At 54.2% G+C, this 24,685-nt stretch overlaps 1 protein-coding gene across 2 annotated transcripts in view; it reads left to right on the top strand.

Annotated features, from left to right (window-relative positions):
- MAN2B2 (mannosidase alpha class 2B member 2) overlaps positions 1-22,983 on the top strand; it is a 46,749-nt gene extending 23,766 nt beyond the window's left edge. For both annotated transcript variants that reach the window (XM_025386498.1, XM_025386497.1), the window contains exons 10-19: positions 938-1,071; positions 5,346-5,620; positions 9,395-9,586; positions 10,087-10,339; positions 11,198-11,308; positions 11,404-11,596; positions 14,735-14,872; positions 17,876-17,988; positions 20,484-20,601; positions 21,748-22,983. In XM_025386498.1, coding sequence (XP_025242283.1) covers positions 938-1,071; positions 5,346-5,620; positions 9,395-9,586; positions 10,087-10,339; positions 11,198-11,308; positions 11,404-11,596; positions 14,735-14,872; positions 17,876-17,988; positions 20,484-20,601; positions 21,748-21,845 — 1,625 coding nt within the window. In that variant the 3' untranslated portion in view covers positions 21,846-22,983. The remainder of the gene's footprint in view (positions 1-937; positions 1,072-5,345; positions 5,621-9,394; positions 9,587-10,086; positions 10,340-11,197; positions 11,309-11,403; positions 11,597-14,734; positions 14,873-17,875; positions 17,989-20,483; positions 20,602-21,747) is intronic.
- Positions 22,984-24,685: the final 1,702 nt, after the last annotated feature.

Genomic DNA, 24,685 nt, shown 5'->3' with positions numbered 1-24,685 from the left:
GCTGGGATCACAGGCAAGAGCCACCGCACCTGACTGCCTTGGACTTCTTAGTGTCCCAGCTCTGGCCTGCCCACTGCCCTAGCACCTAACATGCCCTTCCCCTCCTGTCTCTGTCTGTGTGTAATCCCATCCAACCTGCAGGCTCTGGAAGGCCCCCTAGCCTCAGGAACACCAGCCAGGTGGAAGAGACAGTGGCAGAATGGGAGCTCTCAGCTGGGGTCTGGCTTCGGTGCCAGGTGGGGCCTTTTGAGGAGCTGTCATTCCAATGGACACACAGGAGAGGCTTCCCCAAGCTGTGAATAGGTAGAGAAGACCAGGAAAGGTGTCCCCGGCAGAGGGAACAGCCCAGGCAGAGGGAGGGAGGCTGGAAGTATGTGCTGGGTTTAGGGATCCGGAAGTTCTCAGGCGTGGCCAAAGCTCATACACACTAGCTGGTAGGACGCAACAGAAAACAGGCCAGGTCCTCATCACAGGGCCCTCAAGTGCCAGGCTAGGCGATGGACTTGACCTTCTGGGCTCCAGAGAATTCTCTGGTGGCTCACAGTGCCCAGCACTCAAAGCTTTGGAGCCAGGCCTTAGAAGCTGGGTCACCTTGGGCAGGTGGCTGTACTTCTCTGGACCTGTTTGCTCATTAGTAAAATAGGCTGATAGAGATGTGTGAGGAGCAAATAGAACCTCAGTTCTCCAGGGCAACACGGACACCTTGTGTTGCGAGCCCCTCCGCCTGCCCTGCCCTGGAAGCCAGACTGCAGAACGTAGCCCACGCTGTGTCTGTGGGAAACACCTGTTTGCCTGCCCCCTTCTCGGCTCCCCTGGGAGTTCTGGAGGGCTGCGTCTCACCTGCCTCAGTTTCCCTCATGCTGAGGGGCACCCAGCGAGCACCCCATTCCAGAAGGTGAGTCGCATGGCACAAGTAAAGCCTCTTCTCTGTGTGCAGGTGCAGGGCCTGCAGGACATTTCGCCTCGGTCTACAACCCGCTGGCCTGGACGGTCACCACCGTCGTCACCCTGACTGTTGGTTTCCCTGGAGTCCGCGTCACAGATGAGGCGGGCCACCCAGTGCCCTCACAGGTATGGACACAAAATCCTGCCGCAGGGGCCGTGGCTGCTTGCTGAATCCGCTCTGGGCCGGGCACACTGTCTCTTCTGACCCTGCAAGGGAGGCCTTATTGCCTTTGTTTTACAGAAGAGGAAACTGAGGCTCAGAGAAGCAAAGTGCGATTTTTTTTCCCGACACCACCCAATTCTCCACTTTTCTGACACCAACTGAGTGTCCTAAAATCAATTCATTCCTGAGCTGAGTAACTGGAGTAAGCACAGACCCCATAAGTTAGGGGCTCAATCTCACAAGACCCCTAATTTCAGACACCAGCCACAAATGGGGTTCCCGGACTACTACACTTGTGTCCTGCTAACTGAATTTCGGGGTTCCCGTGATACACACACACACACGTTTGATAATTCATTAGAACAACTCACAGAACTCAAGCAAGTGCCATACTTACCATAACAGTTTTGTTAGAAAGGGTACAACTAGCTGGGCTTGGTGGCTCACACCTGTAATCCCAGCACTTTGGGAGGCTGAAGTGGGTGGATCACCCAAGGTCAGGAGTTTGAGACCAGCCTGGCCAACATGGTGAAACCCTGTCTCCAACTAAAAATACAAAAATTAGCCAGGCATGGTGGCACATGGTGGTAATCCCAGCTGCTCAGGAGGCTGAGGCAGGAGAATCACTTTAACCTGGAAGGTGGAGGTTGCAGTGAGCTGAGATTGCGCCACTGCACTCCAGCCTAAGCAACAAGAGTGAGACTCCATCTCAAAAAAAAAAAAGAAGAAGAAGAAAGAAAGGGTACAACTCAGGGACAGCTGCGGGAGCACTGGCAAGGTGGAGGCAGGGAGGGCCTAGCATCCCAGCCCTCTAACCCGGGCTCGCTTCCTCGGGAGCAGCTCCATCCTGAAGCCACCTATGGGCCTTGCCAGAAGGCATCTCAACAGCATAAGCTCAGATAAGGTTGGAAGGGGCTTGTTATGAACTTTAGAAGACACTCCTATCACTCAGGAAGTTCCAGTGGTTTTAGGAGCTCTGTGGCAAGAGCTGCAGACAAAGACCAAATCTATCTATGTTTACTGTACCACACAGAGTCCCTGAGGTCACACAGCTGGGAGGTGGCAAAATCCCAACCTCCAAACCTTCCTTGGTCAATCGAAGCTGTGGTTTGAGTGAAAGTGTGACAGCCTGCCCTTGTAGGAAGACCTCACCCAGGGACCCACAGCCGTTGAGGGCAGTTGGATCCACCCAGCGGACTGATACTGGGCTTGGGGCATCCAATGTGACCAAAGTCGAGGGCCATCTGTGTCATCATCCCTGTCATCCCCTCATGTACTCGGAGGCCTGCTGAGACTAAGGGACTGGTCAAAGTCCCCCAGCGAGGGAAAGGTAGAGCAGGCTCCACATTCAAGCCCCACCAGCCTTGAGCTGAGCCTTCCCCTGCACCCAGGCCCAGCATTGTGCCCAGCACTAATGGGGTCACGCTACGGGAGATAAGGGCCTCATCTGTCTCAGCCTGCTTGGGCTGCTATGACAAACTATCATAGACTACGTGGCTTAAATGACAGACATTTATTTCTCACAGTTCTGGAGGCAGGAATTCCAAGATCAAGGTGCCAGCATGGCCCCGTTCTGGTGAGGGCCTCTTCCTGGTTGCCATCTTCCTATGTGTCCTCACATGGCAAAAGAGGCTGAGGGAGCTCTCTGAGGTCTTTTGTACGAGGGCACTAATCCCGTTCTTGAGGGCCACGCCCTCCTGACCTAATTACCTCCCCAAGGCCCCACCTCCTAAGTGACAACTTGGAATCCGGACGTCAGCCATCTGAGAGGACACAGACATTCAGTCTGTGGCATCACTCATGCTGAGTGGGAGTCAGGAGGTGGCATTAACCGCTCAACTGTTGTGCCCTGCTTACACTTTTTAAAACAATTTTTAGTGTCAATTTTCCTTTTTTTTTTTTTTTTTGAGACAAAATTTCACTCTGTCATGCGGGCTGGAGTGCAGTGGTGCAGTCACAGCTCACTGCAGCCTCAACCTCCCAGGCTGGCCACAGGTGTACACCACCACACATGGCTCATTTTTTTGTTTGTTTTTTGGTAGCGGCAGGGTCTCACTATGTTGCCCAGGCTGGTCTCAAAACTCCTGGCCTCAAGCAATCCTCCCACCTCGGCCTCCCAAAGAGCTGGAATTACAGGCATGAGCCACCACACCAAGCCTGTTCACACACCTGTTCGCTGGGCCCCCTTGTATGGGCTGATCCCTAGAAAGGCCTCACATGTGGGAAGCTTTCGCTCACTCCCCTGCCTTTGGGAATATTTGTGATCTAATATGAATTTCCACCCCGGCATGTGGGAAAGCCTTCAGGAATCTTAAAGGGGTGCTTTAATGGAGGCGCCGATGTTAGGGATGGGGCCGGACTGTCTCTCTCCACACCACCCAGACACCCCACGTGGGCCAGGCCAACTCCGGTTCCAGAGGGCGCCAGACACACCGCCCAGCTGAGCGTTCTCAGGGAGGTGGGGGAGGGGCTGCCATCACTCATTCACTCAGCAAAGCTCCCGAATGCCCATCCTGGGCCCGGCCCTGGGCTGGGCGTTGGGCCCCTGGACCTGTGCGAGGCCAGGCCCTATCTCAGGACACAGACGTGGATGGTGACGGGGTGGAGTGGTGGCTCAGGAGCCAGGGGAGGGGCCCTCGCCTGGAACTGAGACCGAGGAGGAGTTTGTCCAGCACGGAGAGGCGAGGGGAGGGTATACGTCTGAGTAGACCCCCACACACACCCCTTCCCCACTCAGATGCAGCATCTGTTAAGAGTAGATTCCTTCAATATACATTTCCAGAGCTCCTACTCTCTGTCAGCCCCTGTTCTGGGCGCTGGGGATGGTGTACTAACCAAACAGACACAAATCCCACCGCCTGGGGCATCTGTTCCAGTAGGGGAGACAGGTGATAAGTCAAATCAGAGAAATACGGAGCATGATAGACCATGGCCACCGTGAGGGAGGCAGGCACTAGAGCAAGTTGCAGGGCTCGGGACACATTTTCACTAGGTGGGCCAGGCCGCATCAGTGCCAGATTAGGCAGACAGGGGACAGGTGTCTGCTGTATTTGGGATAAAGGCTGGGTTGGGGGGTGTGTACACCATTATTGGGCTTGCTAATAGGGCCCCCCAAAAGGCCTCCCCACTGGGGCACAGGAACTGAGGGGGTACAGTACCCTCCTCCAGCCTCCCTCCCCAAATCAGACACCTCAGAGGCGAGCAGAGGCCAGGAGAGTTAACCTGGAAAAGTCCCTCCACGTGGGGACGAGAAGATCGGGGTATGGCCCCTCCCAGGAGAAAGTAGTCCAGGTGGAGGGCACAGCGTGGCACAGGCTCAGAGGCAGGAAAGGGCAGGAGAGTCAGGAAGGAAGGGTTGGTGATGCTAGAGCCCCAGGGGCCAGAGGAGAGAGCAAGGACGCCGCAGGGAGGAGGCTGGGTCCCAGAGGAGGCTTCCTTCCCCGATTGCAGCAGACAAAGGTCTCGAAAAGCTCACTCTGGTTGCTGCAGTGGATGGGTTGGTGGGCACAGGAGTGGATATGGGAACAGCAGTGCAGATGCTGGGCAGTTACCTAGGGAGGGGCCACAGGAGCTGTGACCAGGCAGAAGCCACAGGGAAGGGAGATGAGAGGCCTCACAAAGGCAGTGGGGGGCCTTGGTGGTGGGTGGGAGTGGCTGGAGGGTGGGGGATGGGGAAAGGGAGTGACTGACGGATGGGACGACTAGGGGGTAGGGGTGGAGAAAGCTGGACAGCGAGGAGCAGAAGGTGCAGGGTAGCTGCTGGAAGGGCCATCGTTGGATGGGGATGCTGTGGGGAGCAGATGTGGGTGGGATGGGGTAGCTGGTGAGGTCAGCTGTGGACATCCAGGTGGAGGCGTCAAGCACGAAGCTGTATTCGTGGATCTCAGGTTCCAGAAGGGGTCAGTGGATTTGGGTTTGGTTTTGGGAGTCATCACTTTGGTTGATGAAGGATGATTAAAGGAGCTGGGGGTGTTCAGGAGCTCCCAGTTCAGGAGCTGAGAGTAAGAGAAGTTTTGGGGACCCAAGAACCAGCTATCTTCAGGTCGCTGAAGGGTTCTCCCAGGACTGATGTGGTTTGTGGGGGTGCAAGAAGAGAAGGCCAGAACCGGGGCCAGGGAGGAGAACTCGGCAGGGTCCGAGAGATGGAAAGACACTGCTGCCTCAGCAGGTAGTAAGCACCCCATTCCAGAAGGTGTGTAAGCTGACAGTTACAAGTCTCATCCCGCTGGCCTCGCAGATCCAGAACTCAACAGAGACCCCTTCTGCCTATGACCTGCTTATCCTGACCACAATCCCAGGCCTCAGTTATCGGCACTACAGCATCAGACCCACTGCAGGGGCCCAAGAGGGCACCCAGGAACCAGCTGCCACTGTGGCCAGCACGCTTCAATTTGGCCGCAGGCGGAGGAGACGCATCAGCCCTGCGGGCAGGCGCTTGGTGCCTGTGGCAAACGACTGCTACATTGTGCTGCTCGACCAGGATACCAACCTGATGCACAGCATCTGGGAGAGGTAAGGTGCAGCCATTGCTGTCTCTGAGGCACAGGCATGCCAGGACCCTGCCTATGTCAGGTCCCTACCTGGATTCTCCATTTGCTCACTTGCCTGGGGGAAGGACAGATGGTGGTGAAACCCCTTCCTGCTATTGTGATCTTTAATTCTAGAAGCGTGAGCCTGGGCCAGTGCAGGAAAGGCTTTCGTATACTTTTTCATTCCAGGGCTGTTGATCCATAGAAAAAAAGGAGCACTGAGGGACTCACTCTGAGAAAAAAAAGAAATATTGTTATCCACTTTTTTTTTAATTTAGAGAAACATAAAATCTCTATTCAGTAAATAGTGATACTGTCTTTAAAGCAAGAAGGGACTTTCAAAATCATCTAGTCCCACCCACCCACCTGTCTACTTACCCATCTATTCACCCACCCACTTATCTACCCACCCAGTTATCCATCCATCCATCCATCTACCCATTTATCCATCCACCCACCCACTTACCCATCCATCCATCCATCTACCTACCCACCCATTCATCATCCATCCATCTACCCACCCACCTATGTACCTACCCGTTCATCTCTCCATCCACTCAGCCAACCTCCCATTCATTCATTCATTCATTCATTCAGCAGCTATTTGTGGACATCAGAGTGGGCAGCTGACCTCCCAAGAAAGACCTCGTGGCCGGTTTGTCCTTCCTAGGCCACGTCCGGTGCAGTCTTCATCAGGCCCAGCTGCCTCTACCAGAACACCCACCTTGTCTCCTGACGTGACCTCCCAACCGAGAGGAGTACATGGCAGAAAGTGAGGGGACAGGAAGGGGCAGAGGGGAGATGGAAGAAGAGGAGGGAGAGAAGGAGGGAGAGGGGCGTTTGTACCGAGGTGGGTGTCGGGGGATCCCACCTCAAGGTCACTGTCACAGCTCCCTGCCCACAGAGCTCCAGGACTTCTCTGGGAATGGAGCCCCAGTCAGGTCTGTCCTCATCTTCCCCTAGTGGATCCTGAGGGAGAGCGGGGCAGGTGCAGGGGTGATAGCAGCCAGCATGGGTGGCTGGCAAGGGGGCAGTTGGGCAGAGGAGCTGCAGAAATGGGGGAGGCCCCAGCACGGTCCGAGCCTGCCAGGTTAGGCCGGGAGAGGCAGAATGTGCCCTGCCCCTTCCTCACTCAGGCCCCACGCCCCCTCTGTAAATGCCCCTTAGGGCAGCCCCTGGACCCCACATGCCTCAGCCAGGGTCCCACCTGGCATTTCCAGCACTGGAGCTCAGGCTGTCCTGTCCTATTTGTGGCCCTGTCTGTCTCTCTTGCTTCTGAACTCCAATGAGGATGAAGGAGTTCTTATTAGGCTCCCCAAACCCCGCCAGGGGTAAGCCTTGCAAGACCAATGCCTGTCGCCTGAGGAAAAAGGAGGAGCTGTTGGTATTCAGAGTAGGGGCCATCTAGAGACGACGCCTGGGGCCAGGCCTCAGGCCTTGAGGGCATAGGGGAGGTCGTTCCACAGGGAAAAGACCCTCTGTGTCGAGGCCTGGGGTGAGAAGCCAAAGGTGCAGACACCAACCGCAGGGCAGTTTGGGTTGCGGGGAGCGCTTTTGTTCCTTATGTAACCGCTTGACTGAGATGCACTTCACATACCACACAGCTCATCCATTTAGAGTGGGCAATTCAGTGGGTTTTGGTGCATTCACAGAGTTGTTCAGCCATCACCACAATCAATTTTAGAACGTTTTCATTACTCCAGAAAGAAACCTCATGCTGTTGAGCAATCACTCCCCATCTTCCCCTCCTCGACAGGCCCTGGCAATCCTGGTCTATTTCTGTCTATATGGATTTGCCTGTTCATACCATATGTGGTCCTTTTGCAACTCACTTCTTTCACTTCACATATTTTCTTTTTTTTCACTTTTTGATTGATTGATTGACTGATTGATTGATTGAGACAGTCTCACTCTATAATCTAGGCTGGATTGCAGTGGCACAATCATGGCTCACTGCAGCCTCAACCTCCTCCAGGGCTCAAGTGATCCTCCCACCTCAGCCTCCTGAGTAGCTGGGATTACATGTGCGTACCACCACACCCAGCTAATTTTTGTGTTTTTTGTAGAGATGGGGTTTCACTATGTTGCCCAGGCTGGTCTCAAACTCCTGAGCTCAAGTGATCCGCCTGCCTCAGCTTCCCAAAGTGCTGGGATGACAGGCACGAGCCACCATGCCCAGCCCACTAAGCATGTTTTCAAGGTTCATCAGTATCGTAGCACGTATCAATACTTCGTTCCTTTTCATGGCTGAATACTATTCCATCGCATGTATGTACCACATTTTGTTTATCCATTCTTTAGTTGATGGACATTTGGGTTGTTTCCACATTTTAGCTACTATCAATAATGCTGCTCTGAACATTCATGCACAAGTTTTTGCGTGGACATACATTTTCATTTCTCCTGGGTACATAGCTAGGAGTAGAATTGCTTGGTCATAAGCTAAGTCTATGTTTAACTCTTTGAGGAACTGCCAGACCGTTTTCCAAAGCGGCTGCACCATTTTCTGTTCCTCCCAGCAGCGGATGAGGGTTCCAATTTCTTCACATCCTCGCCCACACTCGTTATTTTCTGTCTTTTCAATTATAGCCATTCTTGTGGGCGAGAAGTGGCATCTTCTGATGGTTTTGATTTGCATTTCCCTGCTAACTAATGGTGTTGAGCATCTCTTCGTGTACTTACTGGTCACTAGCATATCTTCTGTGGTGAGATGTGTCTTTATATCCTTTGCCTATTTTTAAATCGGCTTGTCTTTTGTTATTGAGTTGTAAGAGTTCTTTATATATTCTAGCTACAAGTCCCTTGTCAGATTTAGGATTTGCAAATCCCTCCTTCCATTCCATGGCTTGTCTTTTTACTCTTTTGATGGCCCCTGGGGGAGCTTTTTAAAAGGACGGTGTGGGGAAGGGGTCCAGAGCCAGAGACCTCAATTTTTTTCTTTCTCTTCTTCCACCAGCACTCAGTAGCACCCTCCTCAGCCTGCCTCGCTTTCCTTCCCCACCCTCACCACGATCCCACAGAGAAGTGGAGGCCATCCACCTCACTGTCCACCCACAGCCAGGCCAGACTCAGATACAAATACATCACTTGTGTGCTTGCTTAGGCCAAAGATTGCATTTTACAATTAAAACACTGGACCCCCTCCTGCTCTTCTCCCATCCTCTGTCCTAACACAAACATCCTGATAGAAGGGAGGGAGTTGGGGCTGAATTTGAGTTCTGGCTTGCACACTTCCTAGATGTGCGATCTTGGGTGCATGATGTCACAACTTCCAGCCTCGGATGCCTCGGGAGTGGGATGGGTGAATAGTCCCTGCCCGTGGGGGTTGGGAGAATTTAACCAGGTGAAGTCAGTGAAGGCTCTGGCCCGTGACATAGGGTCGGTACACATTGGTGTCCTGCTGGACAGCTCGGGGTCAGTGTGACAAAAGCCCATTTCTGCACTGGTTTCACTTGCAGACCACAGCCTGGGTGAGCCAGTTCCACCTCTTGGGGGGTGCCCTCTGCTGACAGCTTACGGTTCCTATCTGCAGGCTCTGTCCCTCTCCTCCTTTGTGACCTGTTCTGGGACAGGATGGAGTCTAAGGCCACACGGGTTGTGGATGGGGTCTCAGGGCTTCTAGATGAGCCGAGTTGCGTGGCCTCGTGAGTGCTATGCAGGCTGCTCAGATGGCATCTGGAGAGAGAGGCTTGCCAGCCGGTGTCTGTGAAACTTTGTGCAGGATGAGAATGACATCTTCTCTCTCCTGCCTCTGCAGACAGAGCAACCGAACGGTGCGCGTGACCCAGGAGTTCCTGGAGTACCACGTCAACGGGGATGTGAAACAGGGCCCCATTTCCGATAACTACCTGTTCACACCGGGCAAGGCCGCGGTGCCTGCGTGGGAAGCTGTGGAAATGGAGATCGTGGCAGGACAGCTTGTGACTGAGATCCGGCAATACTTCTACAGGTGCTTCCCCCCGGGGTGACCCCACAGCCCGGCACACAGTCAGCGCACACATGCAGGCAGCTCAGTGAATGAGGGTCTGCCTTTGCTCTGAACCCCAGCTCCTGGGCCGTGTTTGACATGTGGTTTGATGAAGAAATGAATTGCTCTGGCATCTACATGCTGGTTGCATTTGCGTGCGCTACGTCACACTGGTCGGGAGCTAAGTTCAGAGCTGGGAGAGAGACCCACAGACCCTAGGGCCCACAGAGCACCTGTTCTTCCATGATCAGAGCAGATGTAAGGCAGGCCCGGCATGGCAGCCCTGCGGCGTCGGAGAACCGGACTGCTCCCAGCTGCTCCGGGTCCTGGGCGGTGCTATTGTCCACATGACCCAAGAAGGCTCCCTGCCTTTCAGCCCTACCCTGCTCTGCCCACCCTGCCCACGTGAAGGAAGGGAAGCAAAAAGGAAGCATCTAGAAGGTTCCTGGAGCTTTACTTACTGAGGCTCCCTTCTCCTCTAGGAACATGACAGCACAGAATTACACATATGCAATCCGCTCCCGGCTTACCCATATGCCTCAGGGCCATGACGGGGAGCTGCTTTGCCACCGGATAGAGCAGGAGTACCGAGCCGGCCCCCTGGAGCTGAACCGCGAGGCTGTCCTGAGGACCAGCACCAGCCTAAACAACCAGCAGGTCATCTACTCAGACAACAACGGCTACCAGATGCAGCGGAGGCCCTACCTTTCCTATGTGAACAACAGCATTGCCCGGGTATGCCCTGCGATGCCCACAAGGCACACTCCCGATGGCGCCTTTCCTGGACCCATTAAGCATCAACTTGTAGCAGTGGAGGCCAGTAGAGGCCAGTAGAGACCTCCAGTGAGAATGTCTTTTTCCTTTTTTTTTTTTTTTTTTTTTTTTTTTTGAGACGGAGTCACGCTCTGTCGCCCAGGCTGGAGTGCAGTGGCCGGATCTCAGCTCACTGCAAGCTCCGCCTCCCAGGTTCATGCCATTCTCCGGCCTCAGCCTCCCGAGTAGCTGGGACTACAGCCGCCTGCCACCATGCCCAACTAATTTTTGTATTTTTAGTAGAGATGGGGTTTCACAATGATGGCCAGGCTGGTCTCGAACTCCTGACCTCAGATGATCCGCCCGCCTAGGCCTCCCAAAGTGCTGGGATCACAGGCGTGAGCCACTGCACCCGGCCTCCAGAGAATTCTTTTAAAGCCTGTGTGTCTGCCCATTCAGGGCTTGAGCGTGCAGGCCGTGAGTCAGACTGGTGTCTGAGTTCTGGTGCTACCACAGACAAGAATGGTATGTGCCTTGGCTTGTGCCTCAGTTTCCTCTCCTGTAAAATGGCTGCTTCATCAAAGGGTCATTGTGAGGATCCATGAGATGATACTTGGCCAGGGCTTGCCCGGGGCCTGCACCCACGCCAGCTGGGCCGTATGCTCGGAAGCCACAGAGCTGGTGTCTGAACCCCGGTCTGTTCAGGGTCCAAAGTCAGGGTCCTGGCCCCACGCTGCTGCTGTGCCTGTTGGGAGCACTAGCTGGGATGGCCAGAAGGTGATGCCTGACCTACCTTGTCCTTTGCCCCAATCGCCCTCCTGGGGACGTTTCTCTCTGCAGAATTACTACCCCATGGTTCAGTCGGCCTTCATGGAGGATGACGAAAGCAGGCTCGTGTTGCTGTCAGAGCGGGCACATGGCATCTCCAGCCAAGAGAATGGGCAGGTGGAGGTAGGAGGCATGGTCTGTCCCGCAGCAGCCCCTCGTGGCCCCCCACAGGCATGCCCAGGTGCAAGTCGGGCCTCTCGGACAATGCCTTCCCGCAGGTCATGCTCCACCGGCGGCTGTGGAACAACTTCGACTGGGACCTGGGCTACAACCTCACGCTGAACGACACCTCAGTCGTCCACCCAGTGCTCTGGCTTCTGCTGGGGTCCTGGTCCCTCACCGCTGCTCTGCGCCAGAGGAGTGCAGTGGCCCTGCAGCACAGGCCCGTGGTGCTGTTCGGAGACCTGGCCGGTAAGGGGTGCCCTTTCAGAGTAACGTCATCACGGCCCCAGCACCAGCCAGGCCAGGGCGGGTCTTGGGAGGGGCCTGTGCCCTCATGAATCTGGGCCGCTTTTGGGCAGAAGGGACCTCAGGGACCTCTAGTCCAAGCCCCTGATTTAACAGATGGGCAAACTGAGGGCAAACAGTGGCTCACTTAAGGTCATACAACTAGTAGGTACAGAGCTGGGACTCACCCATTTCACCATATGCCTCTTCCCTGTGTCTTCTCCATTTTCTTCTCTGATGTATCTTTTCCTTTCTTAACATGACATTATGCCACCATGTCACTTTAGGTCTGGAGGCTTAGCATTTAAAAGACTGGTTTGTTGGCCTGGCGTGGTGGTGCATGCCTGTACTCCCAGCTACGCGGAATACTGAGGCGGGAGAATCACTTGAACCCAGGAGGCAAAGGTTGCAGGGAGCTGAGATTGTGCCGTTCCACCTCAGCCTGGGTGACGGAGCAAGACTCTGTCTCAAAAATAAAAATAAAAGACAATTTTGGTCTGAATCTAGGTGTGCTGTCACCAGGTGGGGGTATTCCTAATCTATAGTCTAATCTGAAGGACTTATTCTGTACCTCCACCAAGGCTTCTGTGGATCAGATCAACGACCATGTAGTTCTGTGTCTCTATAAAGTAGCAGAACATGAGAAACATTAAACAATGATTACATTTAAAGATAGTCTTTTGGAGCTGCAAGACCTAGATACAATTTGCTGTCATTCTCACCAATCTTTAAACTCTTTTATTTTTCTGCTCACCTATGGAGGTTTTGATTAGCATGTGCTTCCCTGCTTTGGTTTTAGAGCCAGAACCTTCCCAGGACAGTAGCAAGCAGGCAGGCTGTCACCCACCCATGCAACAAGCATACACTGAGCACTTGCAGGGTGCCTGTGCCACACACCGGAGATGCAGAAGAGCAGCCCCTGACCCAGGAGAGTTTTCCTGGGCTGTTGGACAGGGGAGGTGTGTTCGTATAGAGCCAGGATTCAGGGTGGAGAGGGAGCCGTGCCATAGAGGGCCTGGTGTTTCGTGGGTGTGGAGGAGTGTGAGACCACAGCTGGGAGGAGGTCAGGGATCAGGTCCGGGGGTGTCAATTAAGGTTCTTTGGAAGTAACAGAGCCTAAAGGGGCAGCTATTTGGGCAGAGCCTGGAGAAGCTTATGGAATCTAAGGAGGAGCTGGACACAAGGTCCAGACAGGCACGGGGCAGGGCAGCTCTGGGCACCTCAGGAGCAGAGGCTCACAGCCTTGTCTCCCAGGACTGCCATTGAGCTGCCTCTGGTTCCCATGCTGCAGATTCCCAGAAGAGGAAATCCGATTGGTCTAGCAGCATCAGGTTCTGCTCCCAGACCAGTCAGTGGTTCCTTCTGGGTAGCCGGGGCTTTTCCTGCAAAAGGAGATGAGGCTGTGTCTGAGAAAGCCCCATGGCTGTCGTCAGCCCCATCCCACCTGGCCTCACTCTGATCTCTGTTGGTTGCAAGTAAGGGAAACCCAACATGAAGTAGCTGAGCCCCCAAGGAGAGTGCATGGTGAGGCCCACATAACCAAGGGAAGGGCGGGGTGGAACTGGGCCTCAGGGCCTGGAGCCCTCGTGAGGCTGTCCCTGTGCATCTCTCACCTGCACTTCTCTCTGTCTGCAGACGTTCCTTCACCTCCCACCTGGGATGTGACTCTGAACAGCTCTGGGGCTGCCCTCAAAGAACAGCTCTGCCTTCCCCACTCAAAAGGACCTAAGACTTGGACTTTCCAGTTCCCAGAGCAAAAGTCCCGGGGAAAGATTCTGATTGGTCCTGCTGGGGTCAGGTGGCCCATACCTGAACCAATCAGCATGGCCTGGGGTATTGTAAGAAGATGGTAGCTTACGCCGGGCGCGGTGGCTCAAGCCTGTAATCCCAGCACTTTGGGAGGCCGAGACGGGTGGATCACGAGGTCAGGAGATCGAGACCATCCTGGCTAACACAGTGAAACCCTGTCTCTACTGAAAATACAAAAAACTAGCTGGGCGATGTGGCGGACGCCTGTAGTCCCAGCTACTCGGGAGGCTGAGGCAGGAGAATGGTGTGAACCCGGGAGGCGGAGCTTGCAGTGAGCTGAGATCTGGCCACTGCACTCCAGCCTGGGCCACAGAGCCAGACTCCGTCTCAAAAAAAAAAAAAAAAAAAAAAAAAAGAAGAAGATGGTAGCTCCAACTGAACATCTAGACTTGGAAGGAGTAGGGGCCAGGTGCCTTCTGAGCAGAGAGACCAGTAGATGACAAAACGGGTGGAACTGGCATCCCAGATCTTGAGTAGAAAACAGGGCTCTGGCCAGACATGGTGGCTCACACTTGTAATCCCAGCACTTTGGGAGGCCAAGGAGGGAGGATCACTTAAGCCCAGGAGTTTAAGACCAGCCTGTGAGACCCTGTTTCTACAAAACATTTTTTAAAATTTGGCCAGGGTGGTGGCCTATAGTCCCAGCTACTTGGGAGGCTGAGGTGGAAGGACAGTTTGAGCTCAGGAGTTTGAGACTGCAGTGAGCTGTGATTGCACCACCGCACTCTGGCCTGGGTGACAGAGCAAGTCCCTATCTAGAAAGAAGGAAGGAAGGAGAAGGGAAGGGGAAAAGAAGAGAGAGAGAGAGAGAGAGAGAGAGAGAGAGAGGGAGGGAGGGAGGAGGAGGGAGAAGGAAGGAAGGAAAAAGGAAGGAAGGAAGGAAGGAAGGAAGAGGGAGGGAGGAGGAAGGAAGGAAGGAAGAGGGAGGAGGAAGGAAGGAAGGAAAGAAGGCAGGAAAGAGAAAAGAGGGCTGTGAATGAACTTGCCGTGTTATCTTGAATAAGTTTTGTTCCCTCTGGGCTTTCTTTCCTCGTCTCTAGTTTGAGATGGCTAGGCTGAGGAGAGTCAGGGTCCTCCCAGCTCTTAAGCTCTATGGTCTGAGCAAAGGCAGGGAAGTGGAAGCCTGGGGCATTGGGAGCACAGACACTTCGGGCTGGAGCGGGGTAGGCTACCCACAAGGATGCATGGGAGGTGGCTAGCAGGGGCAGGGGCATGTCATGTGCAGAGCTCTGAGTGCCAGGAGGAGGAGTTGAGCCCCAAACCCTCTCCTCACTCTGTCCATCTGCCTTGCAGGGACTGCGCCAAAGCTCCCAGGACCCCAGCAGCAAGAGGCTGTGACGCTGCCCCCTAATCTTCATCTGCAGATCCTGAGCATCCCTGGCTGGCGCTACAGCTCCAACCACACGGAGCACGCTCAGAGTCTCCGGAAAGGTGAGGCAGGTGCCCTGGGGTCTCAGACCCGCTCGTTCCTCCCTGAGTCAACCAGGCTTCCGGGCCCACCACCAGACAGGGGCTCACCTTAGAGCTATCGTGGCTCTGCAGGGTCACCTGGTTTCTTATCTGGCATATGGGGAGAGTGAGGCCCAGGGAGAGTCAGTGATCAGTCACTTGGCAAGCTGGAGGCAAGGCAGGCCTGGCCCCCAGCCCTGTGACCCCAGCCCATTCTGAGTGGATCCGTCTCAGCCCGCCATCCGCAACTGAGACTAAGGAACTAGTTAAAGTCCCCCTGACCCTCAGGGGTGCCTGCCAGTCCTGCTTCCTCCTGGAGCCCCCAAACACCCAAATTTCCACTCATCCTCTGAGCTTAGGCAGCCTAACTGTTGGGAGCTTCCACTCACTCATTCAACAGCACATCTCGTGCCAGGCTCCGGGGAATGAGCAGTGACCAAGGTGGGCAAGGTCCCAGCTCTCTGAGTGCTTGGTCTAGAGGGGAAGCAGTCAAGTCACAAGGCAGTAATGACAAGGACAAGAGGAATCCCCCTGCACAGCATGACCGGGGGGGGGCGCTCCCCGAGGGAGCAACACCTGCTGGGAACCGACTTGTCCTGTTGCCAGAGCCTCAGCTGCACCTTCTCTGCCCACTCTACAGTGTGAGCAGCCGAAAGGCAGGGTCGGACTATGCCTCGGCCATCCTTAAGCCCCCAAGGCCTGGCACACCTGCAGAATTAAGAATAGGAGGAAAAGGGTGGTGCGCAGTGGCTCACACCTGGAATCCCAGCACTTAGGGAATCCGAGGCAAGCGGATTGCTTGAGCCAAGGAGTTCAAGACCAGCCTGGGCAGCATAGGAAGACCCTGTCTCTATAAAAATAAAAATAGAAAAGTTCACTGGGCGTGGTGGCGTGTGCCTGAGCCTGCTTTCCCAGGCACCTGCAGCCCCCTTGTGAAATGGGATCCCCCACCATTCTGCTGTGCAGGACACAGCAGGTCTTCCCTGGCCCTCACCACCACACCAGGAGATATGGAAGCACTTTCACAAACCTCTTGGCTTTTGTGACCTTGGGCAGCCATTTCCCTGTGCCATTCTGAAAACCAGCTACCCCACAGCCCCGTGATAGCTTCTTAAAAATGGGCCAGGCGAGGTGGCTCACATCTGTAATGCCAGCACTTTGGAAGGCCGAGGTAGCAGGATCACTTCAGGCCAGGAGTTCGAGACCAGCCTGGGCAACATAGCTAGACTCTGTCTCTACACAAAAATTAAAAAATGAGTCGGGTGTGGGGATGCATGCCTGTGGTCCCAGCTACTCAGGAGGCTGAGGTGAGAGGATCACTTGAGGCCAGGAGTTCAAGGCTGCAGTGAGCTGTGATGATGCTACTGCACTCCAGCCTGGGCAACAGAGCGAGACCCTGTCTCTTAAAAAAAATGGTTTTTTTCTTTGACACAGAGTCTCACCCTGTTGCCCATGCTGGAGTACAGTGGTGCGATCTTGGCTCACTGCAACCTCCACCACCCAGGTTCAAACAATTCTCCTACCTCAGCCTCCCTGGTAGCTAGGATTACAGGTGCTCACCAGCATGCCCAGCTAATTTTTGTAATTTTGTATTTTTAATAGAGACAGGTTTCACTGTGTTGGCCAGGCTGGTCTCGAACTCCTGACAGCAGGCCTTCTTGGCCTCCCAAAGTGCTGGGATTACAGGTGTGAGCCACCACACCCTGCCAAATTTTTTTTTTTTTTTAAATACTGATGCCTCAGTTCTAATCCGAGACAGATTGATTCAGTCAGCTCTGAGGCATAGCTACAGAGCTGAGGTTCTACCAGCCAGGGTTTAGGAAGCACCTGTGTTAACCAGGTCCTCTCTCCAGGACCTTGAACTGAGTGCTTTCCTCTGAGCCTCAGTCTTCCCATCTGTAAAACGGGAGCAATGGCAATGAGCCTTTCTGAGTGGGAAGGTCGGGGATGGAACAGGAGATCACATACATCTCATGGCAAATGACAGCATTATATCAGTCAGGGCGGCTGGTGTATGCTGCAGTAACGAAGAGCCCCAAATGCCACGGTCTTAACAGTATACATTCATTTCTCCCCAATGCTGTGCATCCAATGGGGTTAGCAGGAAGGTTTTTCTTGCTGTGGCCACCAGGCCCCCCGCTGATGGAGTTTGCATTGCAGCACGTGCTTCCTCTCTCACCAAGGCAGGAAAAAGCTTCTGCCAGGAAGTACTGCGTTACTTCAGCTCACCTTGCATTGGCCACAGAGGCCACGCAGCCTCCCCCGACTTCAAAGGGAGACAAGGTATGAGAGACTGGAGTATTTGAGGAGATGCCCCATCATGCCCACAATAGTGGACGAGGATGGAAACATTGCAGCTGGTGTCATGGTGGGCAGCCTTACAGTCGGCTAGACCTGGGTGGGAATCCTCCCTCTGCCACACCCCAGCTGTGTGCCTCAGGCAGGTGACTGCCCCTCTCTGAGCCTTTGTTTCCTTGTCGAGTAGGGGCCATGTCAGCTGTCTCACAGGGAGCGTATTAGTCTGTTCTCATGCTCCTCATAAAGACATACCCAAGACTGGGTAATTTATGAAGAAAGGAGGTTTAATGGACTCACAGTTCCACGTGGCTGGGGAGGCCTCATAATCATGGCAGAAGGCAAATGAGGAGCAAAGGCATGTCTTACATGGTGGCAGGCAAGAGAGTGTGTGCAGGGGAACTGCCCTTTACAAAATCATCAGATCTCATGAGACTTACTATCACAAGAACAGCACAGGAAAGATCCGCCCCCATGATTCAATTACCTCCCACCAGGTCCCTCCCACGACACGTGGAAATTATGTGAGCTACAATACAAGATGAGATTTGGGTGGGGACACAGCCAAGCCATATCGAGGAGGTTAAGGATAGGAAATGGAGCTGAGTGTGTAAAGCAGCGGGTAATGACCAGGGGCATTGGGGTTGGTTGATGAGGGTCTTCACTGCCACCTTTCTTCTGTCCCCAAAGGCCATCGAGGGGAAGCCCAGGCTGACCTCCGCCGTGTCCTGCTGCGGCTCCACCACCTGTATGAAGTGGGCGAGGACCCAGTCCTGTCTCAGCCAGTGACAGTGAATCTGGAGGTGAACTTCCCCACCCCCATCCAGACCATGAGCCAGGGAAGCAAACCCTAGATGTGGCCCCAAGAAACTGCCTTGGCAAAGAGATCCACGAGGGCATCCTCCCAAATGGACGCCAGTATGGGCCCCGCCCCGCCCTTCTTTGTGGTCTTCTGGGTTTGTCAGGTATTTCAACTGGCCTGTTTTTTGAGGGGTTTTTTGTGTGAGAGAGACAGGATCTCACTCTATTGCCCAGTCTGGAGTACAGTGGCACAATCTCAGCTCACTGCAACCTCTGCCTCCCTGGCTCAAGTGATCCTCCCACCTCAACCTCCCAAGTAGCCGGGACCACAGAGGCGCATCACCACGCTGGCTAATTTTTATTTTATTTATTTATTTATTTATTGGAGACGGAGTTTCACTCTTGTCCCCCAGGCTGGAGTGCAATGGCACGCTCTCGGCTCACCACAACCTCCATCTCCCAGGTTCAAGCGATTCTCCTGCCTCAGCCCCCCAAGTAACTGGGATTACAGGCATGTGCCACCACGCCCGGCTAATTTTTTTGTACTTTTAGTAGAGACAGGGTTTCTCCATGTTGGTCAGGCTGGTCACGAATTCCTGACCTCAGGTGATCCACCCATTTCGGCCTCGCAAAGTGCTGGGATTACAGGCATGAGCCACCACGCCCAGCCTATTTCTTTATTTTTAGTAGAGACAGGGTCTTGCTGTGTTGCCCAGGCTGGTCTCGAACTCCTGGCCTCAAGCAATCTGCCTGTCTCGGCCTCCTGAAGTGCTGGGATTACAGGCGTGAGTGGCCTGCATTTTATTTATTTTTTATTTATTCTGTAGTAAAACTTTTAAAACACAGACATCATCTGTGTAATCCGAAAAACAAAACAGATTCTCCATAGAGTTGCTTTGAGAGGTGGCTTAGAGTCAGACAATCCAGGGTCCACAGGCCGCTCTACAGGTAAGTCTCAGGCACCCCATGCCTCTGGGCCTCAGTTTCCCCCCATGTAAAATGGGGAGAGGTGAGAGTTCTTTGCCCAGAAGGTTGTTGACAGGCCCTGGCACTAAGGGGCCTCATGGAGTGTCAGGGCCCCCAGGCCTCGGCCCCTTCCAGGTTCCTCTCTTGGCTGGTGTTGCTCTCTTGGCCCCACCATCAGGCGAGGCTTCCGCCACCTGGCCTGCCCACGCGCCCTCCCAAGAAGGCGCCACCTAAGTCACCTCATTTCTTCCCCAGTTTGCATTCTTTCTATTTCATTTCCTGCTCGTGGAGAATTTCTGTGAATTTCTGTGAATCTCTGTGTTTCTGCCTTGGGCCTCCTTCGACATCTGAGTCTTCGGGGGAATCCAGAGAAGCCCCAAGACCTTTTCGCCATGATGTCTTCCTAGACCCCCCACCTCCTCTTTCATGATCCTCGCCTCAGAGGAGCGGGCGTCCCTTTCCTCACAGTCCCTGGCCTGCCTGAGAGCAGGTCCGGGCCATGGCGGGTACCATGGCGGCCAGCCTGCCCTGGGGAGCCAGGAGGCCGGCGTGGGACCTGGAAGTTGGTCATCTATGCTCCCCTGTTTCACAGATAAAAGTACCAAGGCCCTGAGAGTAGGAGACGGTTGGGATGGACCATGACTCCCTTCGCGATGTGGACGGTGGCGGGGTGGAAAGATCATTGAGTTAGGAATGCAGTTAGTTTGGCTGCAGGTCACAAAACACTTAACAGATGTGCTTGGAACAGAGGACAGAGTGTTTTCTCACCCAAAGAGCATGTCCGGGTGGACCCCCAGCACTGTCACTGTGGGCCTGGTCACTGGCGTCTTCCCGCCATCGCCGGCACACTGGCTGTTTGTCTTTTGCCATCTGCTTGTTTGCGGTCACAGGATGGCACAGACCTTCCTCATGAGCAAATTTCAAGGCAGGGTGGGGCTGGGCGGTAGTGGCCAGAAAGGCTTTGCCCTAGAGTGGCTGTCTCTCTCTCTCTCTCTCTCTCTCTCTCTCTCTCTCTCTCTCTCTCTGTCTCCATCAGCACACAGAAGCTTCTCCAAGAACCACCCCCACCCCTCCTGCTCCACAGACTTTTCCAGACCCCTGAGGGCCTCCGGCCTCCCCTAGCTGTAAGGGAGGCTGGGACAAGGCCTGTTGGGAAAGGGGGTTGGAGTAACTCTGACTGGCTTCCTCCCTGGACTGGAAATGGGGCCACCTGAGCAATGTGAGGAGAGGAGGACTCTGCATGGGGCGAGCAGCTCAAAATGCCACACCTCCCGGGCTGCTCCTCCAGCTCGGCCACCTGGTGAAGCACGCACCTCCGCTTCAGTGTCCTCATCTGTAAAGTACACGGCCAGTGCTGTCCTCGGAGATGTGCTGTGAGGAGCAGATGAGGGAGCTGTGTCAGGCACTAAGGCAGGGGCTGGTGCCCTGAGGACACCGAGTTCCTGGCGTATCCACCCTGCTGCTGTCTTGGTTCTCTGCTCAGATCCAGGGCTTCGTGCAGCTCACCGTCCCTCTGCTCGTCTCCCTGCAGGCTGTGCTGCAGGCGCTGGGGTCCCTGGTGGCAGTGGAGGAGCGCTCGCTCACAGGGACCTGGGATGTGGGCATGCTGCACCGCTGGAGCTGGAGGACGGGGCCTGGCCGCCGCAGAGGTTTGGGGACCCCCGCTTCAGCTCCCTACCCAGGACTTCCGGCTAGGCTCAGGAGCTAGTCAGACCCTGTGCACATCCAACCATCTGCCTGTCCCGGCCTGTGCGACCTCGAGAGGCTGCTTTCCCGCTCTGCACCTGCAGCCCTCCCAAATCTACCACAGTCGGTTAAGGCTTTGTGTTAGTCTCTGCCTGCCAGGGCTCCACACAGGCGTGTGTGTGCACTTGTACATGTGCACACGCAGACCACACACCCTGCTTGTGCCCTGGGTGAGAGAGCCAGGCGCCCAGGGGCTTCTGCCCACCTTGGCCCTGCTGACCTCAGCCCGTCAGCCCATCTGTGCCTCACACGGTGTATGCCACTGTGAGTTCCTGCACTACAGGCGGCTTCCAGCCTCCAGTCCCTGTCCGCACCATGCCCTCTGCCTGGGACGCACAGGTCCCATTCACTCTGGCCAGCACCTGCTCAAGCTCCCCAGGAGACCTCCCCAGAGTCCCCAGTCAGGCCAAGTGCCTCCGCCACTCTCCTGGCCCCGGGAGTTTCTTCTGTCCTGTGCAGCTCCTGTTGTCTACTACACACAGCATGGTGGCGGGTGCCTGGTGCACGCTCAGTTGGTGGTGGGAGGAAGGAGGGGAGGAACGGAGGGAGGGAGGGAGGGAGGGAAGATGATGGTTGGAAAGAAGGAAGGAAGATGGATGAATGATAGATAAGTGAACGGCTGCCTCCCAAGATTGAAGCCCAACCCCAGGGCATGCCTTCAGGGGAGCCTGGTGAGGCAAGGGCAGACTCACCAGATGGTCTCAGAAAGCTTTTGGGCTTTGAGTGCAACACCTATGAGGAAGTGAGGCCACTAGGGCCAGGATCAATCTATGAATTGCCCTCGGGGTGGGCAGAATGCAAGAGACCCACAGGAGTCCTGGCAGAAGGGGATGCCACAGGCCATTGCCACAGTGGGAGCCACAGCAGACTGTAGACAGGTGCAGTGTGGTGAGAGGGAGGCTGGGAGCCACAGCAGACTAGACAGGTGCAAGGGGAGTGAGAGGGAGGCTGGGAGCCACAGCAGACTGTAGACAGGTGCAGCGTGGTGAGAGGGAGGCTGGGAGGAGGCATCCTGGGCCACACTGAACAGATCACCTCTGTTCCCCTAGGTGACACCACCTTTCCCTCGAGGCCACCAGGAGGCCCCATCATCACTGTCCACCCAAAGGAAATCCGGACATTCTTCGTTCACTTTCAACAGCAGTGAGCCCTGGGCAGATGCCCCGTCCCCAGGGCTACCCCCAGGAACTCCATGTAACCGAACAGACCCAGGACAGGGAAAAGCAGCGTGGAGGGACGGGAGTCAGCTGCTCATCTGCAGGCGAATGGCAGGAAATGGTCATATTTGGGGTTTTGTCCCTAATTTTTTGAAATAAAAATTACATTACAAGATCCAGGTTCTTCCCCTCCCACACTCAAGCCAGCCCTCTCCTCTTCTGTCAAGTAAAGGATATTTGGCATGCTCATGTGTCATTCACTCACAAAAGACAAACCCAGGACGTTCTGCCTAAGGCAGAGCACAAGACCCACAGCAGCGCCGAAACGCATCTGCCGTCCAGGCCCTGCCAGGTTTGCCCAGGCTGCCAGTGGTAGCTGTGGACCTACTGCCTGCCGCCTGTTTTCATAGACTCATCCCATGCTGGCAACAGGCCTGCAAGGGGCTTGGCTCTGCCACAGGGCAGGAGAGGAAGCTGTAGCACCGGGCCAGAGTTCCAGCCCCAGACGCCCACCTGTGTCTCAGGGCACCGCCTGTTGAGCAGAGAAGGCACAGCAGCCATCAGAGTCCATGACAAGACGAAACCACACAGCAGGGATGTCCAATGTCAGAACTATTAATATCGATAAAAGTGTAACCTTCCCAGGTCTATGCCCAAGAGAATTGAAAGCATCCATCCACAAAAAACCTGTGCTTCTGCGTTCATAGCAGCATTACTCAAAAGTCAAATGGTAGCAACAACCCAAATGTCTATCCACAGGTCAATTAAGACATGAAATATGTTCTGTCCATACCATGGAATATTATTTGGCCATAAAAAGGAAGGACATTCTGACACATGCCACAGCCTGGGTGAATCCTGCAAACATTACGCTAAGTGAAAGAAGCTAGACACAAAAGGCAACATATTGTGTGATTCTATTTACGTGAAATGTCCAGAATAGGCAAATCTGTATATAAGAGACAAAGCACATTGGTGGTTGCCAGGGACTGAAGGAAGAGAGAAGAGGCATGACAGCTAACAGGGATGGGGTTTCTTTGGAAGATGATGAAATTGTGGAATTAGCAATGATGGTTGCACAACTTTGTGAATATACTAGAAACCACTGAATTGTTAACTTTGAAAGATAAATTTTATGGTCTGTGAATTATATCTCAATTTTAAAACTTTTTTTTTTCCCCCCGAGACAGAATCTCACTCTGTCGCCCAGGCTGGAGTGCAGTGTCATGATCCCAGCTCACTGTAACCTGCACCTCCTGGGTTCAAGCAATTCTCCAGCCTCTGCCTCCCGAGTATCTGGTACTACAGGTGCACCACTGCATCAGCTAATTTTTATGTTTTTAGTAGAGACAGGGTTTCACCATGTTGGCCAGACTGGTCTCAAACTCCTGACCTCAGGTGATCCACCTGCCTTGGCCTCCCAAAGTGCTGGGATTACAGGCATGAGACACTGTGCCCAGCCTAAACCGTTTTAAAGAGTGAACTATGAGATGTAGGAAATTATATGGTACTCTAGGGCTGAAGGAAAGTACCCAAAAAGGACCAGCTTGGAAGGATTCAGACCTTTTTGGACAATGTGCAGTTTGGCCACTAGACAGCAAAGACATTCTCTGGTTTGGCCAGACAGGAGCTGGGCTGGAGCTGCTGACCAAGCAATAAGCCACCCCTGTGGGGTCAGGTGAGCAGCCACCAGTGGCATGGATGTGCAGTGGGAGGCTGGGGCTCAGGGGGTGAGGCAAGAGCCCTTTAGAGCATGTGGGCTGCATGGGGCTTGGTTTCTGTGTCAAGAAGATTATGAAGGCTGGGCACAGTAGTTCATGCCTTAATCCCAGCACTTTGGGAGGCCGAAGCAGCCGGATCATTTGAGGTCAGTAGTTTAAGACCAGACTGGCCAACATGGTGAAACTCCATCTCTACTAACAATACAAGTTAGCTGGGCATGGTGGCATGCGCCTGTAGTCCCAGCTACTCGGGAGGCTGAGGAGGAGAATCAATCACTGAAACCTGGGAGGCAGAGGAGATCGCGCCACTGCACTCCAGGCTGGGTGACAAGAGCGAGACTCTGTCCCAAAAAAACAAAAACAAAAAGAAGACTATGGAGGCCAGGCATGGTGGTTCATGCTTGAAATCCCAACACATTGGGAGCCCTAGGCGGGAGGATCGCTTGAGCCCAGGTGTTCCAGACCAACCTGGGAAATATGGTGAGACCCCATCTCTACAAAAACTATGTTTTAGACGAGCGTGGTGGCGTGCACCTGTGGTCCCAGCTGCTCTGGGGGCTGACGTGGGAGGATCACTTGAGCCCGGGGGGTTGAGGCTTCAGTGAGCCATGATCATGTCACTAATTCCAACCAGGGTAACAGAGCAAGACCCTGTCTCAGAAAAAAATAAAGACTATGGAAATGTTATCCCCAGCGCTGCCAGGCTGTAGAAAAATCATGTGCACCGAAAGTACCATCACCCATGCTGACCATCTCCGTTCAGAACAAAAACAGCAGGAGAGCCACTTCCTCCTGCTGTCCTTCCAACACCCAGCGCCCTCAACTGGGAAGAGCGAGAAGAATATAGATGACGGGGAAAACCTCCCCCACAATAGACGGAGTATTGGCTAAAATCTAGCATCCATTTGTTGTTTTGTTTTTGTTTTATTTTATTTGAGACAAGGTCTTGCTCTGTCACCCAGGCGGGAGTGCAGTGTCACTATCATAGCTCACTAGAACCTCGTAACTTCTGGGCTCAGGCAGTCCTCCCATCCCACCGCTCTGAGCAGCTGGGACTACAAGCATGAGTCACCACACCCAACTAATTTATAAAATGTTTGTGGAGATAC

This window comes from Theropithecus gelada, chromosome 5 (assembly GCF_003255815.1).
Source record: "Theropithecus gelada isolate Dixy chromosome 5, Tgel_1.0, whole genome shotgun sequence".
NCBI lineage: Eukaryota > Metazoa > Chordata > Mammalia > Primates > Cercopithecidae > Theropithecus > Theropithecus gelada.
The sequence above is the reverse complement of the archived record's forward strand: the minus strand, read 5'-3'. Positions and strand labels throughout refer to the sequence as shown.